The following is a 26,359-nucleotide window of genomic DNA, read 5'->3' on the forward strand; positions in this document are numbered from 1 at the left end:
ATCTGCAGGTACCTTTTTCGGATGTGATGTTTAAAGCTGCCAAGCTTCCTGTGTATGCATTTCTTGCGAAGGGGATCTGTTCATTCTTCTTGCTCACAAACAGCAGTTGATACAGTAACTGGGCTTTGAGGTAAAACAAAAGAAAAACAAAGAAAATGAATGTAGAGCCTGGTTAACCGGATCCACCTAGCAAGCCCAGAGGTAACCTAATTTCAGGGAAGGTCAATGACAGTAGGCTCAGTCATGGCTGCAGCATGACGGGGAAAGGCTGAGCAGCAGTAACCCCCCTAAAAGGAGCTGGGGTTCTTCCCTCCACATTATTTATTTTTGTTGCTCTTTCAGTTTTGTTTTAAGGTGACTGATTTATTTCATTATCCAGTTCATACTCATCTTTAAATTTTCAAATGTTTAATGTATGGATTGTTACTAGTCCCTGGGTGGTTTTGCCCTCTTTTTAGTGTCTTTTCTGTGTCTGCCATTCTGTTATGCAGGAGCTGTATACCAGCTCTTTCTGAGAGCAAATGGGTTTGCATGAGTGGTACAGTTTCTTGACTTTGCTGTATTGTGCTTTTAACCTTTTGTCAGTGAATATACTTTTCTTTTGTTTTTGTTTTTTTTTTGAGACGTCAACAACCCATCTCAGTTACTTTTTCTAATTTCCTAATAGAGACTAGAATCAACCAGCAATTGGGACTTTTTTCTTTTACCTGTCTTTGCTCTGATTTTTTTTTTTTTGCTGTGTAGGTGAATCAGGAAATACCCCACCCCCTCCTCTAGGTTTAGCAGCCAGCACCCTCCCTCCGGACCCAGGGACCACTGCCGCCGCTGCTGAGTCCACCAACGGTATATCCGAGCATCACTGTGCCATGGCATTTTGTGATGACTGTCCCGGTCACCCTCCTCCATCACTGTGTCTGTCTCAAGCACTTTTACAATTGATTTCTTAGTCTGACCCCTTAGAACTTTTTTCTAGAAAGTGAATGACATGCCCATATTTCTTTGTTCGTCATCGTGGAGCGTGCATGCCTTACATCCTAGTACCCTGGAGACATTTCATCTTTAGCTCACTAACTTCTGCCTTGAAAATCTTGTCAGTGTTTGACTTCTGTGCATTTAGATCTTCAACGCTCTCATGTATCATTGGTTTTTAGGCATTAAGTAGTAGGGTATTTCAATCACTTCTGGTTACCAGAACCTATAATTACACGGAGTTCTGGGTATTAATGTGATGGATTCCTGGAGAGGTGTTTGAGTTTACCAGTACTAACACTGTGAATCCAAACAAGGAGATAAATTGGCTTTGTTCTTGACTTCCTCTCTCTAATAGGCTCTCTGTTTCGTATACAGGCCTGGGAAATTCTTAGGGTCTAGGTCAAGAATAGAACTAGCAAAACCTTCTTCCCATTTAATAGTGACTTTAGAAATTCAACCCATCTTTGACTGGTAAAGAAAAAACAAGATGTAAAAGGGATACAATATTTCCCAGCCACCCAGAGGGTCAAATTATAGCATTAGGAATAAATATCCTTGGTCTCCAGCATTTCTTTGACAAAGAATAATTTTTATTGGTGTTGCTGAGTAGCAGACACTTTGCCGCCTGGGCCGCGTTCACTGTCATATGGCCACTGGCCTTCCCCCAACAGAGAGGGGCAGGTAGAGTTGATAATGACACCTTGGGAATCGTACCCAGGGCCCTGGGACAGGGTGAGGTGAGTGTGGTACTCGACTGGAGCACTTAGTTTAAGGGAGTGGCAGAAATCTCAGTAATCAAGATAAAAGAATATTTTAATCAAAATTAATGAAGAACAATCTGTGATGAACAAAATATTGAATTTGCAGATACCAGTACCATGCTGAGCCATATCGGAGCCTGAGGCAAAGGGGGAAACGTGTACCCCTAGAGACATGGTTTTATGTAATTTCTAATGGTTATTTTTCCCAGAACATTAAAATACTCAAACTGAAACATTGAAAAGTAGGTGTATGAAAACTCATACCATTTTAAGTTTAAATATTTTATTTATACCCAAACAGACTGATAATTTTACTTCAGTCTAAGTTATTTAAAAATTATTTAGGGTCATCACTTGGTCAGGAGAAATTGTCAAACATGACACTTCTCTCATTTGAAAACAAGGTGAGTAGAAGAGTAGATTTTGAAAATATTGTTGATGAGTTTGCTGCCTTTAGAGCTGGGGCCACACATCTTTCCTTTTGCCTCAAGCTCGGTTGTGGCTTGGCTGGCACTGTCAGCACCTCTCGGGTTGCTGCAGTCGTTTCATTTAGAAGCCCGTCTGAGATAACGGAGGGAAATTAAGAGTACCAAACCCAGGACCACATTTTAAAATCCTAACCATAAACAGTCATAGCCTTTGAGAAAGGGCCATTGTGACCCCATCTCTTGATAAAAGGAAGAAACCAACTGCTAAAGGTTGTTCTGCTTTAAATACAGCTCCTTGCTTTACAAATTACTTCTCTCTGCAACCTGAGCTCTAGATAACCTCAGAAAAAGTCCGGTTTCAGCTCCCCCAGTCTCAGTCAGATCGTAGAACATTTTGCAGTGGTGCTTTGTCTCTGGGTCCAGGTTGGTTTTGTTTTTGTGTGGTCTGAATTGACTTAAAAGTCCCTGGACACAAGGAAAGGGTTGGCTGGTGGGATTAGCATGGCTTTAGTTGAACAGCTGAGTGAGGTTGAACATTTGGAATCAAAGAGAAACACAAAGTTGAGCAATAGAAGAGAAGAACTTGCTTCAGATGGATGGCTGCTGTGGCCCGGGCGTTCCCAGACGTGCCAAGTGGAGGGCAGGGAGCTGGAAGCAGTGTGCTGTGCCACAGTGGTTTTGGAGGCGTGTGGATGAGGACAGGAAGAACACTTTGGGAAATGTGTTTCTTAGTCTAGAGTGGTGTGAATACCAATGTCTTTAATGCATTTCTCTGCAGCATGTGACAAACTTTCAACATCAGCCATGAATTTGCCAAAGCAGACGGAGCCTCCCATGAGTAAGCGCCTGTCTTCATCCACCGCGACAATGTCCTATTCCCCAGACCGAGGCAAGTGAACGTGTAGACCTGGTCTCTCCAGTTTTCTTCTTTCTAGTGTGAGCGTGTTAACGTCGGTCTTTGGGAGAGCCCCTCTTGAGCCTTCTGCAAATAGCCCCATTCTCCTAGCCTTGCGATCTGTGTGTGGGAGCCCCAGGGCCTCACTAATGGGACTTTGGAAAGTGGCAACGCGCTCTTCACAACCAGGTCATTGTTGAATAGGGACAGGAGTTCATGCTATGCTTCCAGTCTGAAAGAGATTTCCATTTTCCACAGTGCATGTAGACGTTATCCTGGCCTGGGGTTAATTGACCAGTGGGCAGATGTGACTGTTAAAAAAGTAACTGCCCAGTTATTGGTGCGATATTGTTGATTAGCCAGAAACAGCGGGATTGATGAGGCAGAGGTACGTGGGAGACTTAGATGTGTGAAAAAAATGGGGCTCTGCTCTTGTCTGTGGTTTGTAAGCCTGCCTGTTTCTCTTTTGAAAACAGAAGTTCAGAACTAATATGAAATCTTTAAAAGGGCAAAAGGACGGGTGGCCTTTTCTGGCGCTCTGTTTTGAGGTGAGAGATGGTATGTATAGGACGGGTGCCAGTTCCAGAAACTGAATAGATATAAAACCAGCCGTGTTCTAATGGAGGCTCAGAGAAGGCACTAAAAGTCTGAATTGCTACCTTTCAGAGTCTGTAGGTTAAGGAAGGGAGGGAAGCTCTCCATGCATTAGATGCGTATCTTAAAGCATCACTGAAGAAGTGTCAGGTGCCAGTGGAGTATTTAACACATCGAGTCATCACCGGGGGTGAGCAGGAGGATGTTTGTGACTCTGAAGAGGCCAGTGTGCGTTCCTGGTCTTTTGCCACTGGCTTTGACCTTGCACCTCCAGCACAGAGGTCTGTCATGTGTGTCAGAGACCCCATAAGTGTCAGTGTTGAAGCTCACTGATGCAGTTCATGGGTAAGCGCTGGAAACCTTGAATTAACTAGGAGCTGAATGAGAAAACATCTGCATGCTTTTAATTCTGTATAGCTGTTCCATCTGTGAGTATATCCCATAGGTTTTCATTAATTCATATGGTTACAAGTTGATGTTAAATTCATATTTGCATTGATTAATGTGTAGAGATAATCAGTATGTTATTATATATTGTTGGCAACTGAATTATCTGCTTGTGGATTAGTAGTTGAAAATTTGAAATTCCCAAACCATTTACTGGCTAGTGGATACCCAAAGAAGACGAAGTCATTGAAAAGTTAATCCATTATCATATAATATGTTCCGAAACCATCAAAATAACGTTTCAGTCACTGAATTTTAGATTATGGATACTGCTACTTCCATTAAAGCAGATAATTAGTTGGCTATTTTTTTTTAATGTTTCTGATTTAATTTTTGCCCTTACTTGCTTGGGAAAAGTATGAAAGGATGCATATCTCTACATTAACAAAATCAGTGTGTTATGAAATATTTCCTAACAGAGGGCCTAAAACAAGTGTTTTGTAGGAGTAATCTTTTTTTCCAATGTTAGATCTACTTGGTGAGTAAATGGTTTCTTGAGTCCATATGACATCTTGGAATACGGGCTAATTCTCTTCGGGTGATACAGGTGATACGCTAATTCTGTAACAGCATGTTGAATGAATTCTGGCACCCCAAGAGAAGTAACACAGTCTCCCAAGCTCTAAATGACACAGCGTCTGTTTTCTTTTACTATGACAAGCTCCAAAGCCATCCTTTGCTACAATGTTTTTTTCTTTCCACATTCGTTCTGCCACCCAAAAGTTGATTTGCATCATGCACTGTGTTGTTTTAGGCATTTTATTTTGTTTTGTTTTAATTTCGCTTTTTAAAATTTTCATTTGATTCCGTCCCTCAGCTCATCGCACGCACCTTAGTCCCATGGAAACCTTTCTTGTTATGCGACTGTTGACACCCACACAGGCTTCTTTAGCCAGAAGCAGAAGTGCACTCATGCTCTCTGAGCAGGCCAGTCACTCAGGTAAAAGAGGCCAAGCTGGTGACACTGAGGAAAATGCCCCAAATGGTATTGGTTGGCCTTTGAGTTATTCCTGAACTTTTGTATCTTGCTTCACATTTGTTGGCTTCCTGAAATGTCTTCTGTGGTTAATAACGTTTCCTACCCACCACTGTTTTATTGTTGCTATATTTCTTTTCTCTCAAGTGTCACGGAGGTGAGTAAATTATTTTATGAGTGAGGGCCTGTGGATTAGGGGAAAAAAATCCATCTCATGAGCTATGGCGGTTAGTAGACTGTTTTAAAAAGACGGTTTGGTAAAATAGCCTATAAACTGCAATCTCAGAAGTCCCATAACCAGCTCTACCACTTACTAGCTCTTACCACTTTGGGTGAGTTAATTAACCTCTCTAAGCCTCAGTTTCCTCATCTCTAAAGTGGACTTATTTTAAATTGTCATGAGGATTAAATGAGATAGCACAATGATGGACACAGAACAGGTATCTAGAGCCTCACTACTCAAGGGGTGGTCCATGGACCAACAGCGTTGGTATTACCTGGGAGCTTGTAGGAGGGTGGGCTCTCAGGCCCCGCCAGACCTACACACTGAAGTCCAAGAAACAGTGGGCCACACCGTCAAAACCCTTCCTTGACGAAAGCAGATCAAACCATCATGGCAAGTTTAATGGGGACCAAAAAAAAAAAAAAATTAATGGGCACTAGTTTTCCCTGTGAGTTTTGCAAGGGAGTAATGCCGTGTCCACATTAGGGCATGTCTGGTCTCCGTGTCAGTTCCCAAGATATAGTGTATTCAGTGAGATAACATATAGATGACATATTGTCCTCTACCTAGTTATATCTGTTTCCAAGTAGTTGTGCTGTTTCTGCAGAGAATATATACAAATGGCCAATAAGCGCATGACAAGATGCTGAACATCCTTAGTCATTAGAGAAACGCAAATCAAAACCATAATGAGATACTACTTCCCACTACTAGGATGGCTAAAATTCAAAGAAAAAAAGGATAATACAGTTGACTCTTGAACAATTTAGGGGTTGGGGGTACCAGCCCGCCTCAGTCAAAAATCTGCATTTAACTTTATAATCAGCCCTCTGTATACTTGGTTCCTTATCCGCAGATTCAACCAGCCACAAATAGTACCGTAGCATTTACTATTGAATAAAATCTGCGTGTAAGTGGACCCGTGCAGTTCAAACCTGTGTTGTTCAAGAGTCAACTGTAATATGTATTGGCGAGGATGTGGGAGAAATTGTAACCTTTGTACACTGCTGGTGGGAACGTAAAATGTGCAGCTGCCTTGGAAAACAGTCTGACAAGTTTTTCAAAGTGTTAGAGTTACCACATGAACCAGCAATTCTGCTCTTTGGTATAGAGTCAGGGAAATTGAAAACATACACAATGAAGTATACAAGTATTCTCAGCAGCATTATTCGGATTAGCCACAGTGTGGAAACAGCCCAGATATCCAACAACAGATGAATGGATAAACAAAATGTGTTTATCCATAAAGTGGAATATTATTCAGCTATAAAAAGGAATGAATTACTGATACATGCTACATGATGAACCTTGAAAACATTACGTTCAGTGAAAGAAGCCAGGCAGAAAATGCCACAAGTTTTATGATTCCATTTTTATGAAATGTCTGGAATAGACAAATCCAGAGAGACAGTGAATAAGTGGTTACTAGGCACTAGGGGAGGGAGAAGAGGAGTGAGTGCTTAATGGGAACAGGGTTTCTTTTGGGGGTGTTGAAAATGTTCTGGAATTAGACTGTAGTTATGGTTGCACAACCTTGTAAATATGCTAAGAACCACTAAATTGTACACCTTTATGGTGTATGAATTCTATCTCAAACAAATACAAAATTCCTGGCAAGTAGGAAGTACCCCCATTTTGAGAATGAGAAATGTGGCAGGAGGAGCTCTCCCAGGCTCGATGATTCTCCAGGAGAGCTCAGAGCTATGATTTATTACAGCAAAAAGCTGCAGAGCAAAATCAGCGAAGGGAAAGGGTACATGGAACAAAGTCCAGGGAAGACCGGGCACAGGCTCCCGGCGTCCTCTCCCAGTGGAGTCACACAGGACACGTTCCCCCAGCAATGAATTAGCACATGTATGAAGTGTTGCCAACCACAGAAGCCCATTAGAGACACAGTGCCCAGAGTTTGTAGTGGGGGCTGGTCACGTGCGCACCCCCTGCCAGGTACGTACCCAAATTCCAAACTCAGAAGGAAAGCAGGTGTTCAGCGTAAGTCATGTTGTTTGTACAAACAGCTTAGGCACAGTGAGCCACTCTTACCAGTTAACGGTGGGAACTCTGCCCAAATCCAAGTTCCCCGATGCCGGGGCCAGCGTGGTAAGCAGGCCTTTCCAGGGAAAGCAGTTAGGCCTGCTGTGTTTTTTCTGTTATTCTCTGCACAGTTCACCCCCTTGGTCCTTGGCCACGGTGTCTTTACAGCAGAATTACTACCCATAGGAGCTCGTATAGCAGGCTGAGGCCAACCTACCGTGTGGATCTCACTTATGCCATGTAGGGGTGCTGGACTTAGACAGTTAAGACACAGACCAGTCACCATCAAGGTCTGTCTTAGAAAGCCAGCTGGCTTCCTCTGTAAGTTTCCATATGAACCTCTTCTACCTGGCCTGAGGCATCAATTCAGGCCCAGCCAGCGCTGGGCAGTAAGATGAAGCTGGCCCAAAGCCATCCAGGGCTGAGGCAGTGTCGTGATGGTACAAGTACAGTCCCCGAGAGCACACATGTCCCCTGGAAACAGAGTTTATGATGTTCGGGCACCCCACGCAGGACGTGCATTGGGCAGGCAGTCCAGGCTCACAGGGCCCCCAGCTCTCAGTCCTTGCTTTCAGAGGCACTGCCTGATGCAGTCCATTCTAAACAGTTCTGCAAGCGACACTGGCTTCATCTCCGGCCGAGCGTGGACTGTGTGTGGAGGTGTTGAGCGGGGACTGCGCAGGAGCTGGCCTGCCCCTGCCGTCTCAGGTCACGCTGTCACCTGCAATCTGTGTGAATCTGAAGCGCTGGCAGCAGCTTGCAAAGGCAGTGTGGTTTTCCTTCAGCAAGAGGGGAGAGTTCCCAGAAACAGTTCTGGAAGAGAAAGATCGTGAATGCCCCTCCCCGGCCCTCCCCTGCACCACTCCAGTGGGGCTGGGTTTTCTTGTTTTTCTCCATTGTTATCAGCATGCCCCTTTCCATAATCACAACTTTACATTTTCTCAGTCTTCCTCTAACATGGACCTTCCATCTGGAAGGGTTGAATGCAAGAAGGACAAGAGCATTTTTATTTTAAAAGAATGTGTCCAACTTAAGCAGAATGACACATCATGCTCAGAAACTGGGACAAAATCCTGAACTTTCAAAAAATTTCAAACTAGGTTTGCATCACCCCCCGTCTCTTCCATCCTCTTCATTTATCCAGTGAGCAGCCTAGAAAAGATCAGTCCCTTTTCAGGGACAGGTGCATTGAACAAGTTGCCTTTCTGAGGTGTGCGTAGCAGAAGGGCAAGGGAAGTAGAGTCAGGCTCTCGGTCCGTTGTTAACAAACCGTAGCCAATCTGGAAAGTCAAACACCAGATGTCTTGTCTCGTCAGCAGTGGTGCATCCCCCAGAGTGGGTCGAGCCTGCTCATCGAGGTGGACGGAGGGGTTACACTCCCTTGAGTGCCCTTTTCCAGCTTGCAGCTCTGGCAGGAATTACAAGTTAGAAATGCAGTCAGGCTCCACATCAGAAGTCGAGAGCCCACCAGCAGTTCCGTGTCAGATGGTCCCATCAGAGAACGAGCCCTTTCCTGTGTGCATTTGTCTGTGACCCGGATGGTCCAGCCAGCATCTGTGATGTTTTCTCAGGTTAGGGCCCCACGGAGGGGTGTTCTGTATCTACAGTGGTTCCGGGTTGATTTTTAAAACTTCAAAAGTGTGTTTCTGTCTGGAGATTGCCTCTCTCTTTACAGCTCCCTTTTCCCAGAGGCTCCATTATGCAAAAATCACCAGGTATGGAGGCTTGTTCTGGTTCCACTACTCAGAATTTAAATTCCAGCCAAACCACTGGTGGTAAAAAAACAAGGAGGTTGTGTCCCACTTCCACTTGGAGGAGAAAGTGAAAACTAAAGGCATCACCTGGGCTGCACTCTTCCCCTCACTTAAGGCAGCATGGCCAAAAGCAGCAGGAGGACGGAGCAAGCCAGCACTTGGAGTTCCACGGGTCATCTTCACATGGCTGCGGTTTCCTCTGGTGGAGGCTCCGTAGCCACCAGGCATCAGTGGGTCGTCATCCTCCACCCCTTTCTCCTTCCTTTTACCAAACATCAGGGAATCAGGGTCTTTCTCAGGATTCCTGCTTCTGACGCCAATTGTGTCAGGGGTCCCCAAGACCACCCTGGGTTCAGTGATTCGCTAGGAGGATTCAGAGGACTCAGCATGTGGTGGCGCTCGTAGCTGAGATGTTCCAGCGGAAGGCCGCACAGCACGATCAGCATGGGGAATTGGCGCACGGGCGAGTCCAGAGGACACCAGGTGCAGCTTTCCAAGAGTCCCCTCCCAGTGGAGTCACACAGGATGTGCCTGAGTCCCCCAGCAACGAGCTGCGACAACACGCGTGAAATGTTGCCAACCAGGGAGGCTCGTTAGAGACTCAGCGCCCAGCGCTGGTCACGTAGGCACCCCCTGCCAGGCACATACCACATTCCAGACTCAGAGCAAGAAAGCAAGATCAGTCATGTTGTTTGTATAGACAGCTTAGGCGCAGTGAGCTACTCATCAGTTAATGGTGAGAACCCTCCTGAAATCCAAGTTTCCAGATGCTTACAAGGGTCAACCTTGTGAACATGCCCTTCCAAGGACAGCAGTCAGGTCCTCTATGTTAACTGTCTCCTGTACAAGGAAATTGATGTTTAGAGAGGTTAAGTCACCTACCCAAGGTGATCCGGCTATTAGGTGATGGTGCTAGGTCCATCTGGCTCTGAAGCCCAGATTTTGAACTCCTGAAATGAACTGGACTCTTGAGCATTGAGTATGGGGGTCTTTTAAGATATGGTCTATTCTGTGTACACTAGAAAAAGTGTGGTGGTATTTTGAGAATGTGGATTGCCCGTGTCACATTTTAACAGAAATGTGGTGTTCTTCCCAACCCTCTGTTCCCCCTACTTTTTCCGTCTATGCTCCCTGTGTCTCTGGGTTTTATACTGTAACTCTCTAGTATCCCATGCCTGTCCTCGTGTAGCTCCTGCTGGCCCCCTTAAATCTTCCTACAAGTCTTCTCCCACTCGAAATGCCGAGAAGAAGAAGATGACATCTACATCTGGCGTAGGAGATGCTGGGAAAGGAGCCCCTGCAGGAGCGGAGGCCTCTCCGGTAGGTTTATACCCACTTGCCCCTCAGGACTGGTTTATCTGACAGTGTGATTACTGCCTGCACTTGACCTGGGGTCTATTTCCATCTATCTCCAGGGACTGCTCAAGGGGCAGATTTGGTTTAAAACTGCACCCAACCTTTGAAAATCATTTAACTTTTTGCACCCTCCTAAATCTTAGTGCCTTGGAACAGATTCCTAAAGCCCTTGTCCTCGTTATAGCCTGTCCTCCAGAGGACGGGCGTCAGAAGGAATGTTCCGAGTGCCCTTTCTCTGCTTCTTTAAGGATGTCTGATTCTGGGCCAGTCTTGCCTCTACAGGCAACTAGAACTGAAGTTCTAGGTCAACCTTCATCCACAGCAGTGGGCTTTAAACATTTTTGTCGTCATGGTAACACTATCAGTAAGGCAGATGTTGAGCAGATACCCCCGATTGTGTAGATTTGTTTAGAAGTTATACATGCCATACTACTTCCGTTAGTTACACTTGCTATGTAACAAATTACCCCAAATCTTAGCAGCTTAAAGCCAATGTTTATTACCTCACTGGTTCTTTGGGTCAGAAGTTGAGGATGGCTTAGCTGGGTGCTTCTGGTTCAGGGTCTCTCATGAGGGTGTGGTCAGGATGGCAGCCAGGGCTGCAGTCGTCAGAAAGCTTGGCTGGGGCTCTTCCAGGACAGCTCACTCATGTGGCCGTTGGCAGGAGGCCCCGGTTCCTTACTGCATGGACCTCTCCAGACAGCTGCTTGAGTGTCCAGATAACATGGCAGCTGGCTTCCCCTAGAGCAAGAGATCAGAGAGAGAGAGACCAAACCCACGCTTGAGGAGAAGGGAACTGAGCTCCACCTGTTAAAGCAAGGAGCATCAAATGACATCCGGACTCATTTTAAACACCACATTACCATTGGGCATTTATTTTATAACACCATATTTATTTTTTTAATCCAGTGTGATCCCAAGGTTCTCACAGGAGAAGTGAATGTTTCAGACCCTAGGGTTTTACTGCTGGGTGGATTCCTGTGGAAGGGGCTAATGTATGTAGGCATGGGGGCTGCGTGAGGATTTGCTGCGGAAAATCACAATAGGGAGAGAAGGGGACCACCGTTGCAGACTGCCTGCCACGGGCCAGTCACAGAGGCCCATGTGAGGCAGGCCATGGGGAAGACATAGAGGGATGGAGGGGTTGCAGTCCCCGTTAAACTGCGTACACTGTTAGGGTCCCCAGCTCCCTGTCTTGCACCCACCTATAGCTTTTTTTTGTTTGTTTTAATAGTGATTGTATATCTTGGTACTCGTTCCAGCTTCTGTATGTCCAGGACCATAATCTGGTTCCATTGTTAGCTTTTTGTAAGATAACAAGGAGAAGGCGGTCTTTATGTTTTAAGGCTGAGGGGTTTTTTGTTTTTTTTTTTAGCTGAATGACCTAAATATGATGACCCCCTGGTGCTTCTCTGCAAAGATTCCCATTGTGAGAAGCAGTATAGCTCCGTATGTTTCCTTCTGAAAGAAAGCTGTGCATTGCTTCTATCTGGGGTATTTTTAGAAATTGTAGAAGTAATGGCAGTCATGGGCCATGGACGTCCTATTCTGTGTCCCCTACAGACGGAGAAGATGAAGAGGGGGCCAAAAACAACAACTTCCGTTCCCAGCGTGGGCCTCATGTCCCCTCTGAGAAGATGCGATTTTCCAGCAGGCGTTTCTAAGAGGTCGTCTTCTCCTGTGACACCCAAGTAAGCATCTTTCCCCTTCTCCATAGTCGGATGGTTAAAGCAGTTTGGGGGGCTCTGTGCCGTGTGCCTCTAGCTCCCCCACGAGGTGTGGCCAGCCCGCCGAGGTGCGCTGTGTATCTTCTAGATAAACGTTGTGCTCTTGAGGGCTTTGCTGCCTGGTAAATACTGGACTCTGATTTACCAAGATGAACCCATTCGGCGTGTTTTCTTCAGGTCCGTTAGTCCCATTCTGCTTTTCTGGCATTCCCCTTCTTTCTCCTTCAGCTGCATCTGGAGTGAAGTGACTGCACTGCGCTTGGGCTCTGGAGCCCCTGTGCTCCACACTTGCTCTCAGGCCCTCTCTCATTTTTTTTTGTTTTTTCGGTATGCGGGCCTCTCACTGCTGTGGCCTCTCCTGTTGCGGAGCACAGGCTCCGGACGCGCAGGCTCAGAGGCCATGGCTCACGGGCCCAGCCGCTGCACGGCATGCGGGATCTTCCCGGACCGGGGCACGAACCCGCCTCGGCAGGCAGACTCTCAACCACTGCGCCACCGGGGAAGCCCCCCTCTCTCATTTTGTCTCTTTAACAGAGAGACAATAATAACTTCTCAGTCACCATCAGCTGTATGTTTTCCTAATGAAGCCAGTGAAAAACTGTGTAACTGGAAAACGAATTTACACTGTGTGACCACTGACTTAAGTCTTTAAAACATTTTACTGCTAGTAACTGACAAGAATGACTCAGTAAATAACTCATTCCAGCAGTAGAATGGAAACATGTTCAGTAGTACTGAGAGAGAAAGAGAAATATGATTTTAATTTGGAGAAAAGGAAACTCTTTATATAGAGAGAATCATATAAAACTTGTTTGGTGCATCAGTTTGGTTCAGAGAACATAGGATAATACACAGATTTAATGAACACTTGGGAATTTTTTTTCTTTTCTTTAACCTTTCTTTTTCTTTTGTTTAATTTTTGAATTTTATTTTATTTATTTTTTTATACAGCAGGTTCTTATTAGTCATCAATTTTATACACATCAGTGTATACATCTCAATCCCAAACTGCCAATTCATCTCCCCGCCCCCCCTTCCCCCTTGGTGTCCATATATTTGTTCTCTACATCTGTGTCTCTATTTTTGCCTTGCAAAGTGGTTCATCTGTACCATTTTCTAGGTTCCACATATGTGCATTAATATACGATATTTGTTTTTCTCTTTCTGACTTACTTCACTCTGTATGACAGTCTCTAGATCCATCCACGTCTCAACAAATGACCCAATTTCGTTCCTTTTTATGGCTGAGTAATATTCCATGGTATATATGTACCACAACTTCTTTATCCATTCGTCTGTCAATGGGCATTTAGGTTGCTTTCATTACCTGGCTATTGTAAATAGTGCTGCAATGAACATTGGGGTGCATGTGTCTTTCTGAATTATGCCTTTCTCTGGGTATATGCCCAGTAGTGGGATTGCTGGATCATATGGTAATTCTATTTTTAGTTTCCTAAGGAACCTTCATATTGTTCTCCATAGTGGCTGTATCAATTTACATTCCCACCAACAGTGCAAGAGGGTTCCCTTTTCTCCACACCCTCTCCAGCATTTGCTGTTTGTAGATTTTCTGATGATGCCCATTCTAACTGGTGTGAGGTGATACCTCATTGTAGTTTTGATTTGCATTTCTGTAATAATTAGTGATGTTGAGCAGCCTTTCATGTGCTTCTTGGCCATATGTATGTCTTCTTTGGAGAAATGTCTATTTGGGTCTTCTGCCCATTTTTGGATTGGGTTGTTTGTTTTTTTAATATTGAGCTGTGTGAGCTGTTTATATATTTTGGAGATTAATCCTTTGTCCGTTGATTCATTTGCAAATATTTTCTCCCATTCTGAAGGTTGTCTTGTCATCTTGTTTATGGTTTCCTTGGCTGTGCAAAAAGCTTTGACGTTTCATTAGGTCCCATTTGTTTATTTTTGTTTTTATTTCCATTACTCTAGGAGGTGGATCAAAAAAGATCTTGCTGTGATTTATGTTAGAGTGTTCTTCTTATGTTTTCCTCTAAGAGTTTTATAGTGTCTGGTCTTACATTTAGGTCTCTAATCCATTTTGAGTTTTTTTTTGTATATGGTGTTAAGGAGTGTTCTAGTTTCATTCTTTTACATGTAGCTGTCCAGTTTTCCCAGCACCACTTATTGAAGAGACTGTCCTTTCTCCATTGTGTATTCTTGCCTCCTTTGTCATAGATTAGTTGAGCATAGGTGCGTGGGTTTATCTCTGGGCTTTCTATCTTGTTCCATTGATCTCTGTTTCTGTTTTTGTGCCAGTACCATATTGTCTTGATTACTGTAGCTTTGTAATATAGTCTGAAGTCAGGGAGTCTGATTCCTCCAGCTCCGTTTTTTTCCCTCAAGACTGCTTTGGCTATTCGGGGTCTTTTGTGTCTCCGTATAAATTTTAAGATTTTTTGTTTTAGTTCCGTAAAAAATGCCACTGGTAATTTGATGGGGATTGCATTGAATCTGTAAATGGCTTTGGGTAGTATAGTCATTTTCACAATATTGATTCTTCCAATCCAAGGACATGGTATATCCCTCCATCTGTTGGTATCATCTTTAATTTCTTTCATCAGTGTCTTATAGTTTTCTGCCTACAGGTCTTTTGTCTCCCTAGGTAGGTTTTTTCCTAGGTATTTTATTCTTTTTGTTGCAATGGTAAATGGGAGCATTTCCTTAATTTCTCTTTCAGATTTTTCATCATTAGTGTATAGGAATGCAAGAGATTTCTGTGCATTAATTGTGTATTCTGCTACTTTACCAAATTCATTGATTAGCTCTAGTAGTTTTTTGGTGGCATCTTTAGGATTCTCTATATATAGTATTATGTCATCTGCAAACAGTGACAGTTTTACTTCTTCTTTTCCAATTTGTATTCCTTTTATTTCGTTTTCTTCTCTGATTGCCGTGGCTAAGACTTCCAAAACTGTGTTGAATAATAGTGGTGAGAGTGGACATCCTTGTCTTGTTCCTGATCTTAGAGGAAGTGCTTTCAGTTTTTCACCATTGAGAATTATGTTTGCTGTGGGTTTGGCGTATGTGGCCTTTATTATGTTGAAGTAGGTTCCCTCTATGCCCACTTGCTGGAGAGTTTTTATCATAAATGGTGTTGAATTTTGTCAAAAGCTTTTTCTGCATCTATTGAGATGATCATATGGTTTTTCTCCTTCAGTTTGTTAATATGGTGTATCACATTGATTTGCGTATATTGAAGAATCCTTGCATCCCTGGGATAAACCCCACTTGATCATGGTGTATGATCCTTTTAATGTGTTGTTGGATCCTGTTTGCTAGTATTTTGTTGAGGATTTTCGCATCTATATTCATCAGTGATATTGGTGTGTAATTTTCTTTTTTTGTAGTTATCTTTGTCTGGTTTTGGTATCAGGGTGATGGTGGCCTCATAGAATGAGTTTGGGAGTGTTCCTTCCTCTGAAACTTTTTGGAAGAGTTTGAGAAGGATGGGTGTTAGCTCTTCTCTAAATGTTTGATAGAATTCACCTGTGAAGCCATCTGGTCCTGGGCTTTTGTTTGTTGGAAGATTTTTTTTTTTTCTTTTTTTTTTTGTGGTACGCGGTCCTCTCACCGTCGTGGCCTCTTCCATTGCGGAGCACAGGCTCCGGACGCGCAGGCCCAGCGGCCATGGCTCACGGGCCCAGCCGCTCAGCGGCACGTGGGATACTCCCAGACTGGGGCACGAACCCGTGTCCCCTGCATCGGCAGGCGGACTCCCAACCACTGCGCCACCAGGGAAGCCCTGTTGGAAGATTTTTAATCACAGTTTCAATTTCATTACTTGTGATTGGTCTGTTCACATTTTCCTTTTCTTCCTGGTTCAGTCTTGGAAGGTTATACCTTTCTAAGAATTTGTCCATTTCTTCCAGGTTGTCCATTTTATTGCATAGAGTTGCTTGTAGTAGTCTCTTAGGATGCTTTGTATTTCTGCAGTGTCTGCTGTAACTTCTCCGTTTTTGTTTCTAATTTTATTGATTTGAGCCCTCTCCGTCTTTTTCTTGATGAGTCAGGCTAATGGTTTATCAATTTTGTTTATCTTTTCAAAGAACCAGCTTTTAGTTTTATTGATTTTTGCTATTGTTTTGTTTGTTTCTATTTCATTTTTTTCTGCTCTGATCATTATGATTTCTTTCCTTCTGCTAACTTTGGGTTTTGTTTGTTCTTCTTTCTCTAGTTCCTTTAGGTGTAAGGTTAGATTGTTTATTTGAGATTTTTCTTGTTTCTTGAGGTAGGCTTGTATAGCTATAAACTTCCCTCTTAGAACTGCTTTTGCCGCATCCCATAGGTTTTGGATCGTCGTGTTTTCATTGACATTTGTCTCTAGGTATTTTTTGATTTCCTGTTTGATTTCTTCAGTGATCTCTTGGTTATTTAGTAACGTATTGTTTAGCCTCCATGTGTTTGTGCTTTTTACGCTTTTTTCCCTGTAATTAATTTCTAATCTCATAGCGTTGTGGTCAGAAAAGATGCTTGATGTGATTTCAATTTTCTTAAATTTACTGAGGCTTGACTTGTGACCCAAGATGTGATCTATCCTGGAGAATATTCCATGCGCACTTGAGAAGAAAATGTAATCTTCTGTTTTTGGATGGAATGTCCTATAAATAACAATGAAATTTATCTGGTCTATTGTGTCATTTAAAGCTTGTGTTTCCTTATTAATTTTCTGTCTGGATGATCTGTCTCTTGGTGTAAGTGAGGTGTTAAAAGTTCCCCACTATTACTGTGTTCCTGTCGATTTCCTGTTTTATAGCTGTTAGCAGTTGCCTTATGTATTGAGGTGCTCCTATGTTGGTACATATATATTTATAATTGTTATATCTTCTTGGATTGATCCCTTCATCATTACGTAGTGTCCTTCTTTGTCTCTTGTAACATTCTTTATTTTAAAGTCTATTTTATGTGATATGAGTATTGCTACTCCAGCTTTCTTCTGATTTCCATTTGCATGGAATATCTTTTTCCATCCCCTCACTTTCAGTCTGTATGTGTCCCTAGGTCTGAAGTGGGTCTCTTGTAGACAGCATATATATGGGTCTTGTTTTTGTATCCATTCAGCAAGCCTGTGTCTTTTGGTTGGAGCATTTAATCCATTCACGTTTAAGGTAGTTATCGATATGTATGTTCCTATGACCATTTTCTTAATTGTTTCAGGTTTGTTTTGTAGGTCCTTTTCTTCTCTTGTGTTTCCCACTTAGAGAAGTTCCTTTAGCATTTGTTGTAAAGCTGGTTTGGTGGTGCTGAATTCTCTTAGCTCTTGCTTGCCTGTAAAGCTTTTGATTTCTCCATTGATTCTGAATGAGATCCTTGCCGGGCAGAGTAATCTTGGTTGTAGGTTCTTCCCTTTCATCACTTTAAGTATATCATGCCACTCCCTTCTGGATTGTAGAGTTTCTGCTGAGAAATCAGCTGTTAACCTTATGGGAGTTCCCTTGTATGTTATTTGTCGTTTTTCCCTTGCTGCTTTCAATAATTTTTCTTTGTCTTTGATTTTTGTCAGTTTGATTACTATGTGTCTTGGCGTGTTTCTCCTTGGGTTTATCCTGTATGGGACTCTCTGCGCCTCCTGGACTTGGGTGGCTATTTCCTTTCCCATGTTAGGGAAGTTTTCGACTATAATCTCTTCAGATATTTTCTTGGGTCCTTTCTCTCTCTCTTCTCCTTCTGGGACCCCTATAATGCGAATGTTGTTGCGTTAAATGTTGTCCCAGAGGTCTTCATTTCTTTTCATTCTTTTTTCTTTATTCTGTTCTGCAGCAGTGAATTCCACCATTCTGTCTTCCAGGTCACTTATCCGTTCTTCTGCCTCAGTTATTCTGCTGTTGCTTCCTTCTAGTGTAGTTTTCATTTCAGTTATTGTATTGTTCATCTTTGTTTGTTTGTTCTTTAATTCTTTTAGGTCTTTGTTAAACATTTCTTGCATCTTCTCGATCTTTGCCTCCATTCTTTTTCCGAGGTCCTGGATCATCTTCGCTATCATTATTCTGAATTCTTTTTCTGGAAGGTTGCCTATCTCCACTTCATTTAGTTGTTTTCCTGGGGTTTTATCTTGTTCCTTCATCTGGTACATAGCCCTCTGCCTTTTCATCTTGTCTGTCTTTCTGTGAATGTGGTTTTTGTTCCACAGGCTGCAGGATTGTAGTTCTTCTTGCTTCTGCTGTCTGCCCTCTAACACTTGGGAATTTTTAAAAAATGTTTCGAGATGAGAGAAGCACTTATATCTGATTTTTTGCTTCCTAACAGAGACTTTTTCGCTAATATGGTTTTGCTCAGAGATTGCTATGGTTTTTATAAACTACTACTACTGGTTATCGATGTATGTGCTTTCCATAAAGAAAATCTTTCTGTAGCGCATTACTGAATTTATAGCATCTTGGGTTTTTTTTTTTCTTAAGTCCATTGCATTCTTTCTGTGCCTGTATTGCCTGTCTTTGGTTATTGTATTGCTTTCTCGCAAACTCCAAATCCATTAGGTGAGCTGTGAGGTCTCTGTTTGTCTTTGTCTTATTTCTGAGCCTTCCATTTGCATGTCAGTACTCTCCTGTCAGTTTGGGACGTTGACATTAGCAGAGAGAAAAGCCTATTTGTCCTGTTTTTTTTCCAGATTCTACCCTCTTTCCTGGGTCTTGACTCATGGTCCTTGCATCATCATTGTAAATTTCATCTTTGTGAACCAAGAGGGTTGTTGCCCTCTATAGAGATGACAATTCAGTTTTTGGAAGCAAGCTTGCAGTGGGCTCTGTGCTATTTCTTTGAAGTTGAAAATCTTGAAGGTTGTGATTCAAGAACTATTTTATATTTTTAAGGACATATCATCCGAGTTTTAAAAAGCTCTCTCTGACCAAAGATACTCAAACACAATCCCAGACTTTTAAAAATGCAGTTCAATTTAGAGAAATATTTAAAATTTCTACTCTATCTAGAACAGTAATGGGCACCTAGTAGAAGTTTTATAAGTATTCATGGAATGAATGAATGCAAGTCACTGTGCTGGATGCTCCAGAGAATCCCCAAACGAATGAAAATAGTCTCCACTTGGACGGGCCCCAGGAGAGGTGGGAGGGAGATGTGGACCCAGATGAGGACAGTTCCAGGCCTGCTCCAAAGGGAGAGCTGCCCACCTTGTACTGCTCATCCCTCAGGACTCAGCTCAGCTGTCCTCCTGTCCAGAGCTAGCCAAAGCTGAATTCGCCCCCTTCGCTGTGCTGACAGAACATAGCTGTGTCAGTCATTCGTTTATCCAGCACCCATAGAGCACCTACTCTGTGTCCAGTGCTCTTCTCAGCCTTCGTGGAGCTTGCCTGACAGTGAACAACAAATATAGTATCAGGTGGTGATAAGTGCTGTGAAGAAAAATGAGTCCGGGTCAGATGGCAGAGGATGGTGGAGGGGCGGAGCTAGATCGGGTGGTCAGAAAAGGCTTCTCTGAGGAGGTGACATTTGAGCAGAGCGCCCTGCATGAGGTGAGGGAGCAGGCCGAATTGATCTGTGCCTCATTGTACTTGATTATCTCCTGCTAGGCTGCCGCAAGGGCGGGGGGCTGACTCAGTTTATTGTTGCACAGTCTGCGCGCAGCATGAGTCTGTGGGACGCTAGCCAGGGGGGAAAGGCGAGCCTGGAGAGCAGAGTGATCTGGGCAGGTCTGGGCAATGCTGGGGCCAAACTTACCTGAGGACTGAGGCCCTTTGCCTCCTCGTTCCTTCCGGGACAATTCAACAGTTTATTCTCCCACTGATCAGTTTCTTAAACATTCTCTTTTCTGTGCTGTATATTTCACTTGGGGAATTTTTTAACGATGAGGGATGCTGGTTTCTGTACCGTGCTGCACGGTATTCCTGCCACTTTCAACAAAGAGAAGTTAATGGACTGGCTTTTATTTTTAGAGCCCCATACATGTTGTGTCTAACACAGGCAGGAAAAATAGCACATACTAACACAGCTGGACTGCCTGTGTACTGTCAAACTCCAGAATCCTTCTCTCTTTATGAGGTGCCCCGGGAATAGAAGTTGCTCAGGCACCTCTAACTCAGAATTACCAAGTTGACAGGTCTAAGGAATAGCAATCGTTTCTTGATTTTTAAAATGTTCAGAAAGAAATTTCGTTTCTCCCTGGGGTGAAAATTAGCGGCTGAACCACACTGGGTATGGGCCAGGTCTGAGAAATGTGAAAAGTCAAGTAGAGTGTAAGTATATTCTGAAAATCCAACCAAACTATACAGCAGTGAAAAAGAGTGGATTGTAGCTGCCCGCAACCAGTGGGTGGATCTCAGGAACGTAGCGTCGAGAAGGAAGTTGTAGAAGAATGTCAGCAGTTTGATTGCATGTATACTGAGTTCCTAGATGTTGCAAAACCAGTGTGTTTTTAAGAATATAAATGTGGTAAAATGATTTTAAGAAAATGGAAAACATAAAATGCAGAGTGATGATGGCCTCTGAGTGGGAAGTTGGGGACAGGCTCAGGGAGGGGCACATGGGAGATCCTGGCATAGTATGTCTTTCCCTTGAGCTGGTTGGTGCATGTGTGAACATTTGTTTTATCATTCTTCATACCTTTCGTATTTTATAAAAATTCTTTTGTGTACTCAATATTAAAGAAAGATGAAAAAGAAACACTTGGTTTTTAAAATGGTGTCACACAAAATAAGCCCCAAGCAAAGTGGCATTTTCAACTTTCCCTTTGTGCAGACCAAGCTTGTGATCTTTAAAGCACACTGGAAGTGACGTGGCTTTGAATGGCCTGGGGCGGGGGGCTAGCCACTTTGAACTCCCATCCAGAAATCCAGCCGGGCCATGTGATGAATGGCTCTGACAGCGCATTGTTCCCCTCCCTTGTTCCCCTCCCGGATCTCAGATCAATTAAGTCACTGTAGGCGGCTGTGCATATTAATGGCTTTGCTCTTTTAAATGTTCAAGTTTATTTTCATTGTTGGTTGGCATTGTCCGGTACTTGTATGGGTTTTAAAAAACTAGCTTCAGCTAGACTCTCAAAGATGTGGATGGAGCATATCTTTCTTCTTGTAACCTAGAGAAAGGAAATCAAGTGTGGTCAAGTGCATTTACCCAGCCTGTCTCTGCCCTCTGTGTGTAGGTGCTGCCTGTACCCCTAGTTCTTCAATGTGAAATGTTCTCTCATGGTTTCAGGTTCTTAGAAATGTATTCTAAGTTAGTTTGATCATTATGGTGGGGAATGTGTCCATTATCCCTTGGTGCTGTAATAGACTGTCTAAAATTTACTAGCATGAAACAACGATTTGTTATTAATTCTCACAGCTCTGTGACTTGGGCTTACCGGAAGGGTCTCTCTTAGGGTCTTTTGTGTGGTGGTTCTGTGGCTTGACATGGGCTCACTGGGAAGTTCTCACGTCTGGGGCCTCCGTGCAATTACGGTTCAATGTCATCTGGTGCTACAGTTAAATTACAACCTAGGGCTCGACTAAGCTTAAGGTCCAGGACGGCCCATTAAGGATGATGGCCCATTAACCCCAGTTAAGGACTATGCCCCGAGTTGGCACAGCGTTCCTTCTCTGCTGTATTTTCTTGGTCAAAGCAGTGGGACCACCTCAGATTCAATGGGATGGAAAAAATAAACTCAAGAAGATCATGTGGGATGGGAGGAGATATTATTGTGGCCATCTGTGGAAAATATAATCTGCCAAAGATAATGACTTTCAGAGATAGCTTACCTGAGATCAATTTTGTGTCAGGAATCTAGGTTAATTTCATTTCATCATGCGTTAGAAACAAAACAGGTAGTCCGCATGAGGGAAAAAATGAAGGCAAAGTTGTATGGATGGCCCCAAATAAGCACCTCCCTCTCAGAATCACAGGCTCCTGGAGCCAGCCTGTTTCTCTGATGGTTGAGGACATTTCATCAATCCTTGCCGAGCACCATTCTCATAGGCTTCTCTGGTAGATGGGTGGCATGGTATTCCCTGCCCACAGATGAGCATCTACAGTGGATCAGGGCTCCCTGCAGTGACAATTTAACTATTGTTTGTGTTACCACCATCCTTCTCAAATAGGCTTTTACATTCTTACCTGAAAATTTTCTTGAAAAGGATAATTGAAAATGTTAAGTTATACCCCCTCCTCACAGCCATACTTAGCTGCTCACCCAGTCCTTGTCCTGTATTTGTCCGTCTTAGTAGAGGATAATTTGAGTTTAGACCGATTTTTAAGAACCTTTTTATCTTGAAATCATTTCAACCCTACAGAAGAGTTGCAAGACTAGAACTCGACTCATCCTGTTAGCATTTAGCCACACTTGCTTCATCATTCCCATCCCCTACTCACTCTCATATAGTCTCCATAGACACACACACACACACACACACACACACACACACACATTTTCCAAGAACCATTTGAGAATCAGTTGCAGACATCATGACCCTTTATACCTAAGAATGAAGACATTCTTTTGTATAACCACAGTACAAGTGTGAAAAATCAGAAAAGTTAACATTTGACATGATGTTGTTACTTAATTTACAGACTTAATTTACAGACTGTGTGCAACTTCTGCCTGTTGTCCCAGTGCGATCCTCTGGAACAGTTTTTTTCCTGGTCCGGAATCCAAGCCAGCGTCCCACATTGCAATTAGTTGTCTTGCCTCCTTAGTCTGCGTTAACTTGCAACAGTTCTTCAGCCTTTCTTTATGACCCTGACATTTTTAAAGAGCACAGACCGGTTTTCTGTTTTGTTTTTTTTTTTTTGAGGACTGTCCTTCGTTTGAGTCAGTCTGCTGTTTCCTCATGATTAGACTCAGGTTATACATTTGGGGCAGGAATCCCATGGAAGGGATGTTGGTTCCTTCTCAGCACATCTTATCAGGAGGCCATGATGTCAAGTTGTTTCATTACTGGTGATGGTAACTTTGATCACTGGGTTAAGGTGGTATCCACAGGTCTCTGTGGTATAAAATTGCTCTTTTTCTCTCTGGAAAGTAAATAGTAAAATGGGACCATTGACAAATAGACTTCTCAGAATGTTGGCCAAGCTGTGCTGACGAGGCCACAGACCCCTCCCATCCTGTGGGTGGGCTGTGTTCACTGTGCCTGGAGTCAAGTGGCTTTGGAAAAAATAGAACTAGATTGCAAGATGTGGAGTGAAAAAAGTCCTTTGGGGATCTGCTTTGCAGTAAACTCACGTTCAGAAGCATGACAACCCTCTCCGGAGAGTTCCTCTTGCCGCTCTACTTACAGAGGTGTTTGTTCATATTTCCTACCAGTCATGGAACCTCAAAAGGTTATATAATCCTGCCTTGTGCGTCAGGAAGGCCTATCTCTACCACCCCAACAAAATTTGTGAATTCCCTTTGTTAGATGTCTAATCACTGGAAGTATTGAACTTTTAAAACTTGGAGTGGAAAACCTATAAAAAAGCAAGATGAAAAATCAAGTGACGTGGCTCTCTCATCTGTTTACACCTCTTGGGAAAGGTCATTTAAGCACTTAGGATTTGGGCTTTCTTATCTAAAATATGGTTAATAGTAATTTCCTACCTACCTCACTGGGTTATTGTGGTGACCAAATAGACCCTTATTAGATAGACGAGACGGTACTTAAAAACAAAACTCTATGAAAGCACAGTGAGTTCCCTGATTAATTTGTGTTTAATTTCTTTCATCAGCCAAGATATCTATTTCTAGGAAATTGGGGAAACAGTAGCTTTGCCAGACTTCATTTGGCTTGCAGTAAGTGGTGTGAGCAGGAGACCAGAGAGCCTCGGAGTCTGCCAGACAGACCAGCATTGCCCGGTTCACGCTTCCCACGCTCAGCAGCTCTTGCGGGCAAGGTGCTACATCCACGTAGGGAAGTAGTGAGGCAGGCTGAGCAGGAAACTCTATGGATCTGGAGATAAAATAGGGAACTTCTAAGACTGTATTCTGTAGTTTGGTCATTCGCTGTTAAAAAAATCAATGATTTACCTACACTTCTCTAATTTGAAGGTCGTGTTTGTCTTGTGCGTACGAGGAGTGTGTGTGTGTGCGTTCTCATTTATTTTGTTTATTGGGCAAGAGCTGGGGTAGAGGAATGTAGATAGACTCCTTAGTATGTTGAGTTTTATCCCAAATAATTCACCCTTACTTATCAGGTAGCAATTATTTTTAGATGTGTGCTCGTGGATAATTGGCCCAGTATTATTTAGAACAGAACCTTACAGTCTGTGGTGTGAACAGAACCTACGCGTGACTGTTCTCTTAAAGCAAGTTGAAGCAAGGCTGAGCAGGGCTGAGTAGGTCTGAGGCTGTCAGAACCTCTCACACCCAGGGCAGACCAGCTTTTTCCCCGTGGGATTGTAGTCCTGCCCTGCATGTCCCTCTTACAGGCTCCGGGCACACTGACTGAGGGTGTGACTGTCATCGGGCTCATTCCCTTCCGTGAGTGAGCCATTTAGACCAGACCCTGGGTTCGTGTTGGGATCCAGGTGCTGGCATTCTGCTACTAAGGCAAGACTATAGAATGAAGTGGGCCTGCAGCCAGTGCAGGCCTCTTACCCACTCCCCATAGTCCAGCCCCGGGGACCCTCCTGGTGGGAGTGGGGTCTGCAGAAGAGGTCCTCGCATGTCTGCCCATGCGCAGCAGAGGCGCCTGCACCAGGACCCCGGGGGGAACCCACCTCTCAGGCACCACTGAGGGAAGCTCAGATGTGCGCTCGCTGCAGGCAGGTGCCCGAGAGAACTCAAATGGACTGGGCGGTGGGCGCCCAGCACCTCTGCTCTGTCTCACCAAGCAGAGAAGTCATGCCTCACTCCTTGGGGAGGAGGTTGAGGGCAAGGAAGAAGAGCAAATGGCTTTTTGCCAGTCCTTACAATAGCAGAAGTTCCTATTTAATGAGTCAAGATAGGAATGCTTACGGAAGGAGAAGGTGTTTCTGTCTGCGTCGTCTACCGTGAAATAGCAGTCTTTCCTATTGCCTCTCTCTCCAAATCCCACATCCAGGAGTAATTGTTTGCCATTGCCTGTCCCTGCACAGGGGTTGGACCGGAGCTGCACAGAGCATGCACTTGACATGTGGTTAGGGTCTAGGAACAAAAGTAGAAAACCAAGGTTATATAGAAATGCCTGCTTGTCAAGAGGTCCCTCGGGAATGGTGGGGCCTGAGTTGGCTGAGCCCCAGGGCAGAGGGAGAACGGTCTGCAAAGAGGAGGCACCGTCCACGTGGACGAGGTGTCACGGGGGTTCTGTGTGGCTCCAGGCCTAACAGAATGGTGGCACAAGGGAAGTCGGTGTGGCGAGTATGAAGTGATTCTTTCTGGGGTCACAGTGGTCCAGCTACGGAGCAGACTGCCAGAGAGGGGTGGACAGACCACCATGGAAGTGGGATCTGGACTGATTCCATATCAGTAAAATGGTTGATGCTGAAATAACTGAATTTTAAAAATTCAGATCACGTTCAAGTCGTATTCATGGGGTCATTGTGTGGCCCTCAGCCTGGCATTAACTGAGAGAACGTGTTCTCCTTGGCACCCGGAGCTGGGCTTTTACCATGAGAGCATCATTGGAAAACTGGTCTGCATCTTTTCCAGTCCACGTACCCCTTGAGGATTATTTTCCAGCTCAAGACCAAGTTTAATGTTGATCTGATTATATTTTTTCCTTACCACCAGGATCTGATTAGGAAACTCTTTAGGTCTCTGGTGAGAAATTGGCCTTTAATATTATGTTGAGTTGCCATTTTTATTGCTGTTTTTATAGATCAAAAATGGTTGAACATTAGCACTTTCATATGGTTCAGCCTGCTACAGGGTTGAGAGTGACAGTGTGTAATGCACGAACAGATTACTTTATGCTCTTCTAAAAGTACTCTGTACAAATGTCACACCCCTGTGCGAACTTTGGGTGCACTCGGCAACTAAAGCTAGGCTGTTATCTACGTCACCAGCAGCCAGTGGTCACCAGGAGCCAGGCCTAGGCCAGCACACCTGTAATGGACCTTCTTCCAACAGATGCAGAGGGAAATAAGCTGGACACAAAAGGGCAAATACTGTATGATTCCACTTCTATGAGGTATGCGGAATTGTCAAATTCCTGGAGACAGAAAGTGGAAAGGTGGTTGCCAGGGGCTGGGGAGAGGCGGGAGTATGGAGTTAGCGTTTAAAGAGTACAGAGTTCTGGAGATGGACGATGGGGATGGTTGTACCACAGTGTGAATGTACTTAATGCCACTGAACTGTA

General features: G+C 43.8%; 1 protein-coding gene across 12 annotated transcripts in view; it reads left to right on the forward strand.

The window, feature by feature from the left end:
* MAP7D2 (MAP7 domain containing 2) overlaps positions 1-26,359 on the forward strand; it is a 106,891-nt gene that overhangs the window by 60,725 nt on the left and 19,807 nt on the right. For 2 of the 12 annotated variants that reach the window (XM_060291935.1, XM_060291943.1), the window contains 4 exons: positions 745-843; positions 2,940-3,050; positions 10,247-10,401; positions 12,001-12,128. In XM_060291935.1, coding sequence (XP_060147918.1) covers positions 745-843; positions 2,940-3,050; positions 10,247-10,401; positions 12,001-12,128 — 493 coding nt within the window. The remainder of the gene's footprint in view (positions 1-744; positions 844-2,939; positions 3,051-10,246; positions 10,402-12,000; positions 12,129-26,359) is intronic. The other 10 variants (XM_060291937.1, XM_060291944.1, XM_060291938.1 and 7 more) reach the window with 9 other exon arrangements.

The sequence above is a fragment of the Globicephala melas genome, chromosome X (genome assembly GCF_963455315.2).
Source record: "Globicephala melas chromosome X, mGloMel1.2, whole genome shotgun sequence".
NCBI lineage: Eukaryota > Metazoa > Chordata > Mammalia > Artiodactyla > Delphinidae > Globicephala > Globicephala melas.